The 16,205-nt window shown below is 43.2% G+C and overlaps 1 protein-coding gene across 2 annotated transcripts in view; it reads right to left on the bottom strand.

The window, feature by feature from the left end:
* Positions 1-7,573: 7,573 nt before the first annotated feature.
* The window catches only part of Trpm1 (transient receptor potential cation channel subfamily M member 1), a 92,441-nt gene continuing 83,809 nt past the window's right edge, over positions 7,574-16,205 (bottom strand). For both annotated transcript variants that reach the window (XM_076544225.1, XM_042277506.2), the window contains one exon: positions 7,574-9,556. In XM_076544225.1, the coding sequence (XP_076400340.1) occupies positions 8,389-9,556 (1,168 nt within the window). In that variant the 3' untranslated portion in view covers positions 7,574-8,388. The remainder of the gene's footprint in view (positions 9,557-16,205) is intronic.

Below are 16,205 nucleotides of genomic sequence, written 5' to 3'. Positions count from 1 at the left end.
TTCCAGGCTGAGGGGCTTCCTTTTCTTCTCCTGTCCCTTGATTTTCTTTTTGTATTGCTGCAAAACCCAGTGTAAGCAACCCTGGGAGTTCTCTTGCCATTGTGCAGAACAGAAGAACATACTGAGCTGCTTATAAGTATCCAGGAGGTAAAATTTAGAGCAGAGGGAACTTGGCATGACAAATGAGCCATGCTCTTAACAAAGAAACTGTAAGGGGGAGATCGAGCCAGAGGGTCAGTCAGGAGATTAACACAGATTTCAAAGACCTTCAAGTAAAAACAAAAAGATAACCACAGCCCCAAGAAACATTCAGATGACAAAAACTATAATCAGTGATGAGAACAGTGACTTTAAAACCTGTTGGCAAAAAATTCAGCAAATTCCTGTATGTGACCCCACCCACCCCTTGACTCTGAGCCGGCTTTGGTGACTGACTCAATTGTAGCCAACAGAATGCACTGGAAGAAAGTCTGCATGACTTCTACCTCAAAAACGCTGGCATTTCCTCCCTGCTTGAAAGGACACTCACTTTGGGAATCTGGAGCCACTATGTGAGAAATCTGATCACTATAAGGGAGCCTGGATCTCCCCCAAGATGCCACTGATAGGCACTCTGTTCTGAGGTGGCGATCCCAGCCGAGAGTCAGGCTCAGCTTTCAGACATGTGACTAAAAATGTCCCTGCCCTATTCCAGCCCTCGGCTGTTGAGTCACCTCCAGATGCTGAGTCTTCCCTGAAAGCCATGGAACTGAGACCATAATATGCTATTGCTGGGTTAGGCTGATATGTAACAGGCAGTGGTTGGCTGCATTGTCTAATTCTACACTCAGAGTTCCCACATTAGTAGTTTGAAATTGGTAGAAGTATTTACACCACAGAAATCAGCAAATATTCAGGGTGTTGATTACTGGCTGTGCCCATGAATTCCTGACTCTCAGAAACCATGAGGTGAATGAGTTAAGCCACACAGTTTGGTAGTCATTAATTATGGATGGCAGCAATTGGAAAAGAAGGAAATGAACTTTGTGAACAAGACTACTGTTGTGGGATAATCCTTCTGTGCACTGTGAAGATGTGTTGCTCTCATTGTAAATAAAGAGCTGACTGGCCAATAGTTAGGTAGGATTTTGGGAGCAGAGAGAATGCTGGGAAGAAAAAGGGCAGAGTCACAAAAGTTGCCAGTCAGATGTAGAGGAAGCAGGACATGAATGTGCCATGCCGAAAAAAATGTACTGCCATGTGGCAGAGCATAGATAAGAAATATAGGTTAATATAAGTCATAAGAGCTAGTTAGTAACAAGCCTAAGCTATCAGCCGAACATTTATAACTAATAATAAGTCTCAGTGTGATTATTTGGGAGCCAGCTGGTGGAACAGAACTGACTGCCAGGACACAGAGAAACTCTACCTACAGACTACTGTCTTGTTTCTTTTGGGAGAAGAAAGGTATCAAGACATCTGGAGTGAATGGTAAGTTCTCTGTTTTTAAAACTGCTTCATAGTTTTTCTTGATCATTATTATTGTTGTTTGGATGAGGGTCTTACTATGCTGCCCCAGGCCAGTCTCAACCTTGTGAGCTTGCGTGATAAGTATCTAGGAATACAGTTACACATCATCACAACTAAGTTGGCAAATTCTTTAATCTTAGGGGTGGTTGCAAAGATATTCATCATATACTATTTAATTAAATCACATATTTTTTCATGTGATTATCTGTATCTTTTATAAATAAAACATGTTTTAAAAGAAATCTTTCTCTTTATTTCCAATGTATTCAGCAAGATGCATTTGAATATGGAATTACTGTTTCCTAACATTAACAATTTAAATGTAAAAGTTGAAACCTAGGTTATGGAAGACTGTAGAGGGCACTAGGCCCTTGTGCTCACAGATAGCACTAGAGAAACTAGAAATCTTAAAAAGTTGTCTCTTCAACAGAAGAGACGGATTCCTGTTTTTCACCCAGAAGGCTGGGAACGGATGTAGTTAACCTGGTGACCTGTGCTATCTGCAAGGCCAGGCCACACCTGAATTCCCCATACTCTTCCTCCCCCAACCTTTATCTGGAACGTTGTTTCTCAGTCAGTAGAGCCCATCCTTAGGGGAGATGTCACACGTACTTTATAGCTTGGTGACCTCTATGATGACCAAGACCACGTCAGATCCTCCCCTAGGCCCTTAAGCTATAGAAGCCAATTTTATGGCAGAGGTCACACGTACTTAGCAAAAGAGTTTCTATTTAGTTACACCTTAAGCTTTATTGTACACACAGGATTGAGATAATTGTTACCAGGAAATTTTTTTTTCCAAATTTGTACTGTACTTAAACGTTTTAAGTAAAGTGCCTGGTGTCAGACCCTAGAAGTTTGAACCAACACTGGCTACTGAGTTATGTTGAACCAGATCTCCTTCTTGTCTTATGTGGATGGTTACTCTGCTGACCCTGGTGCTTGCAGAGACTTCCACAGAAGACCAACAAAACTGTGTGGCCATATGAAATATAATCAGGATGGAAACGGTCACATAGTGTCAAAGAAGAGATGTCCTTGTGTGGCCTTTTGATACTCTGAGTCCCTAATTCCCATAGGACAGAGTTGAAAACAAGCTTAATATGTTAGGAATGTAAGTAAAGCCATCTTGTGTGACTTGGAATAATGTAATGCTTGCAAGATAGGAGTCAGCCACAAGGCAGCTCCTGTGTGAGCCACACCTATGATAGGCTCTGATAACCGACTCCAACATGGCTCCGATATGTTAGCACACCAGCCCTGCATTGTGAGCCAGATAGCACAAAGGCAATGCCCACTGTAACGATACAAAACACTGGAACTTTGGAGGCTGCTCCAGAATCCCACTGCCGGAGTCCAGAGACAAGGCATCTCAAGCCTCGGCACTGATTCCCAACGGCAAAAGGACTTTGAGACTGGCTACCGTGTGCTTCTGGTCCTGGTGACCACGGCTGTGCTCACACTTGCCTGCCTGTCCCAAAGCTCTCAAGGACCGTCTGGATATTCCAATAGTGTCACCCTCCCTGCCTGCCACAGCTGAAGGATGCCGGTAGAGCTTGCTGCCACAGCGCCCTCACCAGAGAGGAAACCCCAGCAGAAGTCTGCAGCATTTCCTGCCCCACCGTTCCCTGCTCTATAAGATGTCTGTTTACATGAGACTACTGTAATTAATGGTATTGTAAGGAACGTTTGTGTGAATAAACTGAGCATATGCTAAAAGCACATCTCCTGTGGACATCCTAACTGCTGAGTGCCTCACAGAGCAGCAGCTCTGCTCGCCATATGTAGTATCTACCAAATGTCATATTATAACTTATATGTGATGTCTGAGAATTTGGGGTGGTATAAGTCCAAAAGCCTTATTATACTGTGTGTTATATTTTATATAGAACAGAAATAGAATCTGTGGAATCTGTATTTATTTACAGTTCAGCATATGTAGTGTTCTTATTTGAATATACTAGATGGTGCTGTATATTTGGTTACATTGACTATTTGTCCCTAATAGTTGGTTCTCTGTATCTGGACAAAGTTGTGATGACAATGGAAACAGTAACAATGCCATACCAAGCAGCTGGGCCCAGGCCTGTAGCTAAAACTCTCAGTACCTGAGTTTTGCTGTGTTGGTAAAGTACATACATAGCTACATGGTGTGCTTTAAGCTATATGATAAAGCTCTTGAGAACATCTGGGCTGCCATAGGTGCTCAGATTTCACCATTAGAAGCTATTCATTTCTATCTGTAGAACAAATATTCCTAAAAAAAACGTTGCTTTGGGGTGACACCTTAATAAGATATAATTGCCACCGTTCTTAGAGAGACTTACAGGGATGGGATATGTATCCCCTACCTGAGCAAGGTAGGTAGGAGAACTCTCAGCAAGTGCGTGTGTGTGTGTGTGTGTGTGTGTGTGTGTGTGTGTGTGTGTGTGTGTGTTGAAAAGGGAGGTGGAGAATTCAGGGACAATCTTTCCTTTCTTCAAACCAACTCTGTTCAATTACAGATCCTCAAGTTGTTCTGAGAAATCTGCTCCCCTCTCAGACTTGGCTAAGGCTAAAAGTTTTTGTTATCAAAATACAGAAGAATGAGGGAGGAGGGTAAAATAACAGTAAGGATATGGAATTGAGCTATTAGCTACCTAAAAATACCTGTAATACACATGATTCAGTGTATAAATATACATATATAGAGTAGGTGAAATTTCTTCATCTGGGTTGACAATCCTTCCTCGAAGAGCCAAAGACTATCTAATAAAAACCTCAATACCAGGCACGAGAAGCCCTCTTTTGAGTTGTTGGTCAGGGTTATCCATGAGATCCCCAAAATGTCACAGCCTATTGCTATTGCCTCCTAGAGGTGGAAGGTAAGTCCCTATTGCTGAAGAAACTATACACTTTAGATGTGCGGCCCAGAGCTGGAACTGACCTGAAAGCTTCCCCCCTGAGGACTAGCTTACATGGTAAGCTTCCCCCCTGAGGACTAGCTTACATGGTACCATGCAAGATTTCAAAGACGGAAGCAACCAAAAGTCCCACCCAAGTATGATAGCTATGAACCACAACAACAGCCAGCATGGCTTGATAACCCAGAGGTGTAATAGTGGCACCCAGACCTTGGCAGTAACCATCAGCTCTCTGATTAGACTTAAGACCCACTCAACAAGAGGGAACTCATGCCTGGTACTGGAAACCAAGTCAACTACCTGGGCCAGTGAATCTATGAACCTTGGAGGAGAACCTCTAACCACTATTTTACTAAACCAGCATAATCTGTAACTACACTCTAAATATCTGTCCTGACACCCACAGATGAATGTAGTTCTCACCCCTCATCAAGGAAACTTCTCTTTGCAAAAGAGAGAGACCACTACAGAAAACCACAACCAATCAAAATGTAGAGCTGTGGAGCCCAGTCTCATCTATAATAGAGCTTCTGCACCTAAGGCTCAGGGATCATTATGGAAAAGGGAGAGGCAAGACTCTAATAGCCGGGGGAACAGGGAGTAATTTGTGAGGTTTTGTCTACTAGGAGGGTCAGAAGCTACACCCCCGAAGTCTCTCCAACTCATGCCTAAACGTGAACTGAACAAAGACAATAGATATGCTAATGTAAACAGAGAAAAGACAAAGAATGACAGGCAACTAAGGAATACTGAGAGCCGTAGAAAGCTTTCCTCAGAGAAGAGCACACCAATCGGTGATTCACTATCAAATGGTCAACCCTGAAAACACACACATACACATACAAGTTGTTAACACTATACAGACTAATCAGGTTATACCTATATATGTAAGTGTGTGTGTGTGTGGTGTGTGTGTGTGTGTGTGTGTGTGTGTGTGTGTGTGTGTGTGTGTGTGTGTAAGGAAAAAAGAGGCCTTGGAGGGAAGAAAGGGAGAAATGATATAATTATATTAATTTCAAAAATTAAAAGGAATAATTTTTAAATTTTTTTGTTATCAAAAGGAAATGTTTAGGAATGAGAGAAGATGTGGTGGGTGAAACAAAATGACTAAGGTAACGCCGTCTTGTTCTGACTCCATTTTATAGTTGCTGAGACAGTTCTCAGCACTCTGCCCACCTCCCCAATGGTCACATCTGCTTTGCAACACATTTGAGATTTCCATGACCTTGACCATGGTCCAGATGTATTAATCAAAACAACTAAAGTAAACTAAAATAAATAGAAATAATATCAGTAAAAAAGAATTGGCAGGTTATGTCTAAAATGCTTACTATGCTCTGCCAGGCATAGACGTTTTAAGGTGCTCCAACCCTTATCTAACTTTGATGTAAATTGTGGTCTTTGTGGGTTTTGCCTTTAAAAACTCTGTTCCCCTGAGCTTGGGCACCAAGAGGGTTTTCAGAGGCACAAGCCCGCTCTTGGTCTGGCCATCCATATAAAGGACTTAAATTTTTTGATTGGCTTAATCATCGTGGTTGTCAATAGCTATCTCTTGTGGATCATTTCATGAAACATGGAGTCACATACACACATGCATCACGAATGACTAAATATGTTCCCTGCAACAATATGCAAACAAGTAATAGTTTTTTTTTTTTTTTAGCATTTTTTTTTTCTTTTTTTCTTTTTCTTTTTTCTTTTTTTTTTTCCCGGAGCTGAGGACCGAACCCAGGGCCTTGTGCTTGCTAGGCAAGTGATCTACCACTGAGCTAAATCCCCAACTCCGATTTATTTTTTATTTTACACATATTGGTGTTTTGTTTGCATGTTTGGCATGTATGTCTGTGTTTGGTGTCGGATCCCCTGGAACTGGAGTTATAGAAGTTGTGAGCTACCATGTAGATGCTGGGAATTGAACCCAGGTCCTTTGGTAAGGCAGTCAGTGCTCTTAACCACTGAGCCATCTCTCCAGCCCCACAAGTAATAGTTTTGTTGACTGCATAAATGCTATGGATTAAATTTCAAAGACTTACCCACCTCAATAATGGTAGATCAGACCTTTTTGAAAAGTTCATACCAGTTCAAGGATTTTAATCTATTAAAATCTCAGTCTTATTTTAGGAAAAAGGGATTCAGCCTCATTCTTGTTCATCGCATTTGCTCATTTCCTTTGGCGCCTCTGAGGTGAGCTTCAAATGGAGGACAGATCACAGACTCCTCTCTGATGCTCTGTGGCTATGTCTGTCTGTCTTCATGTGTCTCCCTCTATCTCTCTCCCCACTGGAACTCAGAGAGAGAAACCGACTTGTTTATGTGCTCTTTTCCTTCTGTTTCAATCATCATCTCCCATTTTCATCTGTCACGGTCCCTTCCTACCACGGTTACTTCTTAGATCTTGGATCCATTAGCCAATGGTTCTTTGTATGAAGTCCTTGGCTTCAGTGAGCCCTCAATGATTCCAGGCAGGAAAGTGGCTCTCTGTGTGTGCTGGAGACTCCCTTAAGTCCTTATAAGAGGTACTGTGAACTAACTAACTTCCATTCTAGCCAGAGAAGTCCTCTTTCCATTCCATTGTGTACATTTGTGTGGTGACCCTCCTAGAGGGTACCCCTAACTCTTGCTCAAAGTCCTGTGTTATGATAGGTGTTGACTTTGTGAGAAATCACTGTATAAAATGGAGTTAACCCTGTCACACTTCAGTGAAATGGAAGGTCAGTTGATGGAACCTCTGCTATCCCAATGAGACTAGCTTTCCATAGGCGCTACCTCCATCAGACACTCAGCACCTGTCAGCTCCTGTAAGCACTGGGAATGCCAGTGAGCCGTCATTTGTCACAGAATGTATGGCATTTGGGGTCTTAAAACTCCAACCTTTCCTTTGTTCTCAGAGCATACTACATTTCACCCGATCCTAGGCATACGTGTCAAGATAGCAATCCAAATCTTTAATTTTGAAAGAAAGTGCCTTTTTTGGATGCCACCCCTTTGTTTTGTGTGAACATTATGTTGAGTCATAGCACCTTGTGTTCTTGGCCCTGAGCTGTCTCTGTGGCTATTGAGCCACTAACGTTTAGGTTTTACATGCAGCTTTGTAAACCATTCCTAGAGAAAGATACAGTGATTTTTAATTTTTATTTTATTTTTTATTTATTTATTTTTTTGCTATTGAGGACTACAAAGACAAGAAAATGCAAACTTGGCAACCTTGTATTCACAAAACTCAGTCATTCTATATTATTAGAACATGAGGTTTGATAGAATTCTCTGCTTTCCCACTTTGTATGATTTTAAAACATGAACCAGCAAAAACTCACCAAAACATACAAAAGGTGTAGCTACTGCTCATTTCTACTGAATTTTTCTTCCCTTCCTTTTTTCACATCTACTATTTAACTTATCTGTCATTACTCATTAAGCGACTCAGTAGTGACTTCAGTACCTTAAGGCCTCTGCCAGACTGCGGGTGGCCCTCAGAACAAAGAGCTCATGCAGTCTTGATAGTGACTATGATCTTTTATTTATTTGTTTGTTTTTGACAGTCTTAGGCTGGCCTGGAACTTGCTACAGAGCCAAGGATGACTGTTGACTTTCTGATTCCCCTGCCTCCACCCCCATGAGTGCTAGGATCACAACTGTCTAGATGTACCACACTGCACACAGTCCTTGTCCTGCTGGAGTCTGAATCTCGGGATTTGGGGTATACTGGGCAAGCCTACAGCCCTAACCTAACCTGGCAGTATCACTTTCATTCTGTTCTACTCCAACTAAAAACAACACAGTTGAGTAAAACGTGCTTAACAAGACACGGTTGTAAGTCCATTACAATTTAAATATTTATCAGTTTTTTTAAAAATGAAAACATTTCTGGACATCGATAATGTTTTGGGTGACCAAGATGGCACCCGTTCGTGGTTCTGGTTGTGAGTGTGTTGCTTTGTTTTTGTGGTGGTGGCTTGAATTAGAGAAGCAGAACAGATTAGCATTCAGTTTCCGTGTTCCTTTTCTCTTGCTCGGCATTTTGTCCCTCTGGAGCAACAGACACGACCGCTAAATTGCTCACGCTGCCAGCATGTCCTGCCCTGTCTAACTTGCTAGGCGTGGCTCCAGCACTCCTAGGATGGCCGTGCAGACTTCTTGACCGTAGGCAGGGGAATCCTAAAGCCTGGTGAGGCTTCACAGACAGTAAGTTTTCCTTTTCAGTCCTGTCGGCGGCAACCGTGAGGGCTGACCGGGAGATCTGAGGAGCCAGAAGAGGACTGCTGCGCTCATCTTCAAGCTCATCTGGCGCCGCTGCTTCTGACACAATGTATGGGATGTCTGTGCTGCGCGAGCGCGTGATCCTTTGGACTTGGCATTTCCATTCGGCCGAGTGGAAGTTCCATGCTTGGTCCATGATTGAACTGTACTCGGCACCCCAGTTGCTGAGTCCCCGGACCAGCTTTCTGCCCTCAGAATAGACGAAGCTCCTGGACTTCATTGTTTTGTAGGCGTTGGGGTCTCCTGGGTAGTAGCGCGCGAGTTTGCTCTCCCGCAGCTGGTGGGAAAGGGTGCTTTCGACCGTCAGCTGAGTGCCTGCAACAGCGGCTGCATTCACAGTCGGTGCAGCTTCTGCGCTCTTGAGGTCAAGCTCGCCAGCGGAGGTTCCAGGGTCCAGTCCCGGTCTGGGCTCTGTGCTTATGGGACCGTCCAGGGCAAGCCGGCTGCGGCCTGGAGTGGCGGGCGGGCTGGGGCCCGGGGTGTGGTGCAGGCTACCCGGCTGGTCCAGGTGCGACTTTGCATCCTCTTCCTTCACGCGGAAGGAACAGGTTTTTTTCCGGAACGCCGACCCTGGAGCCGTGGAGAGGGCAGGCTCCTCAAACAGAAGCTCCTCGCCATTGAAATGGTAGCGGTACATGCTGTAGCCGTCCGCGCTGTTGATGCTGCTCTGCCGCAGCAGGTAGGTGGCCTCGCATTCGGAGGATGCTCGCGACCTAGCCTGGATCAGATCAGACCTGTCAATGCCCGCCAGATTCTCCAGAGCGCTCACCATCCTGCCCGACAGCTCTTCCAGCTGAGAAAGCCGAAGGTCAACAGTCTGCAGAGATGTTTTCATGAAATTTTCTCTTTCATTGATTTCCTCCAACCTCATTGACATATTTTCAACTCTGGTAAATACAAAGGGATAGGTTTATTAAATTGAGATTAATTCAGTATTGAAAACAGTAGCGATAATGTCGCTGTATGAGCCTCCAGGCTTTGATCACCAGCCTTGCTGAGCCTGTTTGTGCATGTTGCCTACCCCTAATACAAGCTCTCCCTCAAATTATGAGTATTAGGAAATATCAGTTAGCACAGAGTGTTTGCCGTATGCCAGGCATTCTGTTAGAGCAGTGTGCGCTCACTAATAAGTCTTTATTTGGTGTTGGTCTAGGCATAGTTAATCCCCACCAGTGCCCCATGAGATAAGTGCTGTTACTGTCATTCCCATTTTACAGAAAGGAAGTTAAGCCACAGAAAGTGTAAGTAACAGAGGTCACAGCTAATAAGCTCAGGATGTGTGATTTGCAAATGAGAGGCAACATTTGCTTCTGCGGGTTGCCTCTCAGCTGGTTCCTCATGCTGCATTAGTAATGAAGAAAGATACTGTGAAGACTGTTGGATGGCCAGCTGCACTGGACTAAGGAAGCTCTCAAGCGCCCAGAGCCTTACTGAGCACACCTTTGGAAGCGCCTGTGAGGGCATTTCCAGAAAGGATTAATTGAGTGGGAAGAATTCCATCCCACTGAATAAAAAGGGAAGAGGAGAACAGTACACCCATAAGCCATGTAGGCCTCGGCCTTTCTCTGCTTCCTGACCTTCCAGATGTGAACGAGCTCCCACCCCACAGCACAAGGCAGCTGCCATGCCTTCTGCCATGATAGACTATACCCCAAGCTGTGAGCCAAAATAAATCCCTCCTCTTTTAAGTTGCTTCTACAAATACAGTACAACCTCTGTAGCTACCAGAGACTGGTTCCAGGACCCTCATGGGTATCAGAATCCATTAGATGCTCAAGTCCCTTATAAAATGGCACACTAACTGCATATAACCAGTACACCTCCCATATACTTTAAATCATCTCTAGATGATTTATAATGCCTAATGTAATGTAACCGCTGTGCAAAAAATCGCTCCATTTTATTATTTGGGCAATAATGACAATGAAAAAGTTTGCACATGTTTAATATAGAGGGAATTTTAAAAAATATTTCTTTTAAAACTTATTATACTTATTATTTTTATTTGTGGTGTGTGTGTATGTATATTTCAGTGTCTGTGCCATGGAGTCGGGGGTGGGGGCGGGGCTGAATGTTCCTCAGCGCAGATGTGGAGGTCAAAGGACAACTTGTAGAACTGGTTCTCTCCTTCTACCCTGTGGGTCTCAGAGCTCAAACGCAGGTGGTCGAACCTGGTGACAAGCACTTTTATCCACTGAACCATCTTGCCTGCCTTTAGTGCGTATTTTCAGCCTGAGGTTGTTGCATCCACAGATGCAGAACCTACAGATCTGGAAGGCCAAATGTATTAGCCATGACTCTTGATAATTCTAGCTATGACTTTCAGCAATACGTGGGCCAGGACAAAATAAATCAATAAAAATTTTCATGGGAAGTTCAAGGCACTCCAAAACCAAATTTTAACAATTAAGTGCAGATTAACACATAATTTACTTGAAGGACAATGGCTCATTAAATTGTCTGAATACCAGATTCTTGTTTATATTTAATAATATTCTCTTAGTGAGGTTCCACAAGAAAAGATAATGGCAAATTATAAATATTTGGTGTTAGATAAGTTTTAAAAAAAATCTCCCAGAGCATCAAGCAACAGCTTATGAAACTGTAATGCTGCTTGAATGGAAACCTGATAGAATAAACTTTGTTTTATATTTCAACATGCACAATGTGGATGGGTTCATGACATATAACTCCAGGAGGCAGTCAGGTATGCCCAGGATTTTGGACTACTTTTTTTTTTTTTTTTTTTTTTTTTGAGCTGAGGATCCAACCCAGGGTCTTGCGCTTGCTAGGCAAGTGCTCTACCACTGAGCTAAATCCCCAACCCTGGACGACCTTCTAAAAGTTGAATTTGTTCCAGGGATGACTTGGGAGTCCTGGTTCCGGGATACTGAAACAGCTTGTCCAGGCAGGTCCCTCCCTCTGTGACGGCAGACACCTTGATGCAATGCCACCAGGCTTTGATTTTCCTCTCAACTTTCTTCAAAGGAAATGTGTGGTTTCTATAGTAACTTGGCTTGCAGTTCAGTCTCCTTTTAGGCCTTGGGTGTCCTTGCTACATTTCACCGTAAACTCCTCTCTGTTCTGCCGACCTCCCTCACACCCGCACTGTGAGAGTCTGCCCTTCCCCTTTCTTCATTGGTCATCTGGGTGATGCCCAGTGAGCGCTCTTCCTTGCACTACCACCTCTGCTCACACCGGACATCCGGTGTGCCCCACACAACTACCCATGTGCTGGCAAATGTGCCTGGCATTTGCCTGGAGTTGCTTTGGTCAGGGCTACTCTTGTGTCGCCCACACTGACAGCTGCACTCTGCTGCATGGCAGGGTCCTGGTGTCTATTCTTAACTCTTTTCTTGGAGAGGGAACTATTTATGTGCCCCTTGATGAGCTACGTCATTTGAGGAGGGAGGGTCTGGCTTCCTGGAAGCTTTCCACTAAGCAGAATCAAATCCAGTGTGGGCGAGAAGACCTGGCTGCCTTGTGGTATAGCCTCTCTCTCTCTCTCTCTCTCTCTCTCTCTCTCTCTCTCTCTCTCTCTCTCTCTCTCTCTCTCTCTCTCTCTGCCAGTCCAGTCCTGAGGATTTCTTTGCTCTTGCCCCTCGGGGATGTGCGGAAGAATCGCAATGAAGGCTTTCCATTACTGTTGAAGGACACTTGGAGTTGACTGTTAAATATGCTCTTGCTCTCTCTCCTCAACCCAGTGATTCCTTTTGTATTCAAACCACAATGCCTTCGCAACAGTTGAGCTTGAAATCCTTCAACAAACATCACAGCCCAAGATAATGCAGCTGTGCACACATTTAAATAGAAATAAACTGCTATAAATAGAGACAGGCATCTTTCTTCTGACATCTTCTATAATTATCTGCCCCTTCAGATTAACCAATTCAGAGTGCAGTTCGCCAGCCACTCATACGTGAAAGAAGAACCCTCAAAGTCACTGTTTTTTCATTCAGCTCGTACTCTGGGTATCTCTCTAACCCTCCCTTTCCACTGCACGGACTCTGCTCCTGGCCTCTGGGAGGGTTCCCATTTTGACCTCTCACATCTCGTTTCTCTAAGACTACTTCCTGAAGCTAAGGAAGAAATGTTTCGTCACCTAACAGGGGCCAAGAGAAACTGCCAGATGCCTGGTTAGAACCCGTCAACTGTTGCCACTTGGAGACAGCCCATTTTTAATCACTGTGCCGGATGGAAGGAGGTTGACCTGAGATGAGGTTCTTTTTGATTGTTCTTTGCCTTTTCTCTCCATGCTGAAATTTTATAGGATATATACAAAAAGAAGGGGGAAATAGGCTGATTTCATTTACCTTTGAAATGATTAATGAGAATAACAAATTATGAATGTCTCAGTTTTCTATTGCTGTGACAAAATATCATGACCAAGGCAACTTAAGAAAGAAGGTGGGTAATTTGGCTTATAGTTTCAGAGGGCTAGAGACCATGATGGGGGACCAAGTATTCAAATAAATGAGCCTATGGGGTCCATTCTAACTCAAAGCACACATTTCACTCCTTGAAATAGGCTGTGGACATACATAATGCAAAACGCCTTTAGTTCAACTTTAAACGTCTTCATACACTTTCACAGTCTCAACAGTTTCAAAGTCCAAAGCCTCTTCTAAGACACAAAGCAATCTATGAATTGTAGCCCCCTGTAAAGTCAAAAAGCAAGTTATACACCCCCAACATTCAATGGCACAGATATACATTACCATTCCAAAAGGGAGGAATGGGGACCTACTGAGGAAATACTGGACTAAAGCCGAGACCCCAACCCAGCAGGGCACACTTAACAGCTATAGCTCCATGTCCGATGTCAAAGGGCTCAGATGGCCCCCCCACCCCCAGCTTGTGCCTACAACAAACTTCTCTCCCTTGGGCCTGTTCCACTTCCCATTTTCGGCTCTCCTTGGCAGGTCTTCCACGCCTCTGACCTCTACAGCATCCTGGTGTCTCTAACGCAATCCGGGCTTCACTTTCACAATGGGCTCTCTGTGCCTCCATGTACAGATTTCCCTGCCACACATTTGGCCTCAGTGGTTCACCTTAACCACAGATAGAAGATTCCAAAACACCTCTATTCATGTATCCCTCATAATTCGAAAGGCAGAACCATATGGATGGCACTGCCAAATTTGACTACTATCTTGGGGTGAATCCAGGCACCTCTGAATAATATTTGTAGCTGCTTTGATTTGTTGCTGTTGTTGTTGTTTAGGAGCAGAAAATTCCTTAGGCAATTTCTTTTCAGAAGTTGGAAGCTTAGCTGGGTGGGGTCTTGCCTTGAGGGCACCCCTCCCTTTGTTTGATTTCTGATCGTACCACTCTTTGATCTTCTCATTTCTTCCAGCACAAGCCTTAGCTACAGCATTAAATTTCTTGGTGCTCCTCCACCTCCTCTTCTTCTTTCAATGTACATTTGTATTTATTTTTTATCCACTTGCCCTTTTTAATTATAGATTTGCTTAAGAGTGATTACTAATAACTACATGACAGAGTCAATATTAATCCTGAATCTCTTCTGCCAAGGAAATTAGTGCATTACTTTTCAGTTTAGCCTTGGGCAAATTCTTGGGACAAGAGCAGAAAGCAGCCACATTCATTACCAAAATATCACAAAAATGGTCTCTAGCCCAGTTACTGATAATGTTCTTCTCTGAAACCTCTTGAACTGGGCCTCCATAGTGTGCATAGCTCTTAACATTATTGTCTTCCAAGTTCCTACAGGGAAAGCCCATTAGGCTATGATTTTAGTCCAAAGTCTTCCATATTCCTCCAAAAACAGCATGGTCAGGTCTCAGTAACAGTCCACTCTCTGGTTCCAACTTCTGTCTTAGTCACTTTCCTGTTGCTGTGATAAGACACCGTGACCAAAGCAATTTATAAAACAAAGTGTTTAATTTGGCTTATGGTTTCAGGGAGTTGGAGTCCATGATGGTGGAGTGAAGGAACACTGAGAGCTTACATCTTGATTCACAACCACAAAACAGAGAAAAAGCACACATGCTAGGAATCTCATGACATTTTTTGAAATCTCAAAACTCATTTCCAATAATACACCTCCTCCAACAAGGACACATCTCCTTCCTAAATAGTTCTACCAACTGGGGACCAATCATTCAAATAAATGAGCCTATGGGGGCCAGTCTCATTCCAAACACCACAATGAACTAGTAATGCTTTGGGACTTCTTACTAATCTTGACATCTGACCGAGTGATTCCACATGGTAATGACAGACTACCTAAGATTTACTTGACTTCCTTTCTTCCTTTCTCCCTCCCTCCCTCCTTCCCTCCATCCCTTCCTTTCTTTCTTTTCTGAGACAGCATTTCTCTGTATCCTTGGCTGTCCTGGAACTCACTCTGTAGACCAATCTGGCCTGGAATACACAGAGATCTGCCTGCCTCTGCCTCCCAAGTGCTGAGATTAAAGATGTGCACCACCACTGTCTGGCTTACTTGATGTCTTTCAATGTGCTTAGTTGCTAATATAAGAAACCTCTATTCTTTATGATAGAGGCTCATAGTGAAATGTGATTAATTAGTAAATACATAGATAACCATGTTATTTACAAATAAGAATAGTTCTATTTCTTCCTTTTCAAGAAACATGCAAGCCATTTATTTTTATGGTCTTATTTAGGGTCTTATTGATGACTCTCAGTACATCATTGAATAGCCATGATGAGGTAACTGTCCTTCCATGTTCCAAAATTTTAGGAAGCAAGCAATCAGTTTTTCATCATGTAGCTACAGTTTTTGGAAATTCAATTCATCAGATTGAAGAAAGTTCCTAGTTTCCTTAGAGGATTTCAATTTTTTAAATTTTAAAATTACTTTTATTTTTTAAATTGTCTGTGTGCACATGTGTGCATGCATACTTGTTTGCACTCATGTGTGAACATGCAGAGGGCAGAAGTTGATGTTGAATGTTTTCCTCTATTTCTCTCCGCCTCATTTTTAAAAATATTTGTCATTATTTAAAAATTATGTGTATATGTGTCTATATGTGTTTGCATATGGGGGGTTGTACATAAGTGTTGGTACCTGTGGTAGCCAGAGACATTAGATCCCCCATAATCGAGGATGCAAATAGTTGTAAGCCGTCCATCATGGGTGCTGGGAATCAAATTTGGGTCCTCTTCAAAAGAAATGTATACTCTTAATGGTTGAGCCATCTCTTCAGCCCCTCTACCTTATTTTTATTTTTTGAAATAGATCCTATTCAACCTAGAGCTCACTGTTTCAGCTAGACTTGCTGGCCAAGCCCCCAGGATCTGCCCGTCTCTGTGCCCCTAGGGCCCCAGCGTTGGAATTCTTGGCATAAATCTTAGCACTGGGCTTTTCCGTGGCTTCCGGATATCTTACCTCAAATCCTCAAGTGTGCACCGAGTGTTCTTACACTCTGAATCATCTTCCCAGCCAGGGTTCTTTCTTTCTTTTTATTTTTTGTCATCAATGAACACTGAATTCTGTCAAGTGTTCCAATTGATATAATCTCATGGCATCATTTTCTCTCACTTGTTAGT

This window comes from Peromyscus maniculatus, chromosome 1 (genome assembly GCF_049852395.1).
Source record: "Peromyscus maniculatus bairdii isolate BWxNUB_F1_BW_parent chromosome 1, HU_Pman_BW_mat_3.1, whole genome shotgun sequence".
In the NCBI taxonomy this organism is placed as follows: Eukaryota; Metazoa; Chordata; class Mammalia; order Rodentia; family Cricetidae; genus Peromyscus; species Peromyscus maniculatus.
Note: the sequence above shows the minus strand (reverse complement) of the source record. Positions and strands in the feature narration are given on the sequence as shown.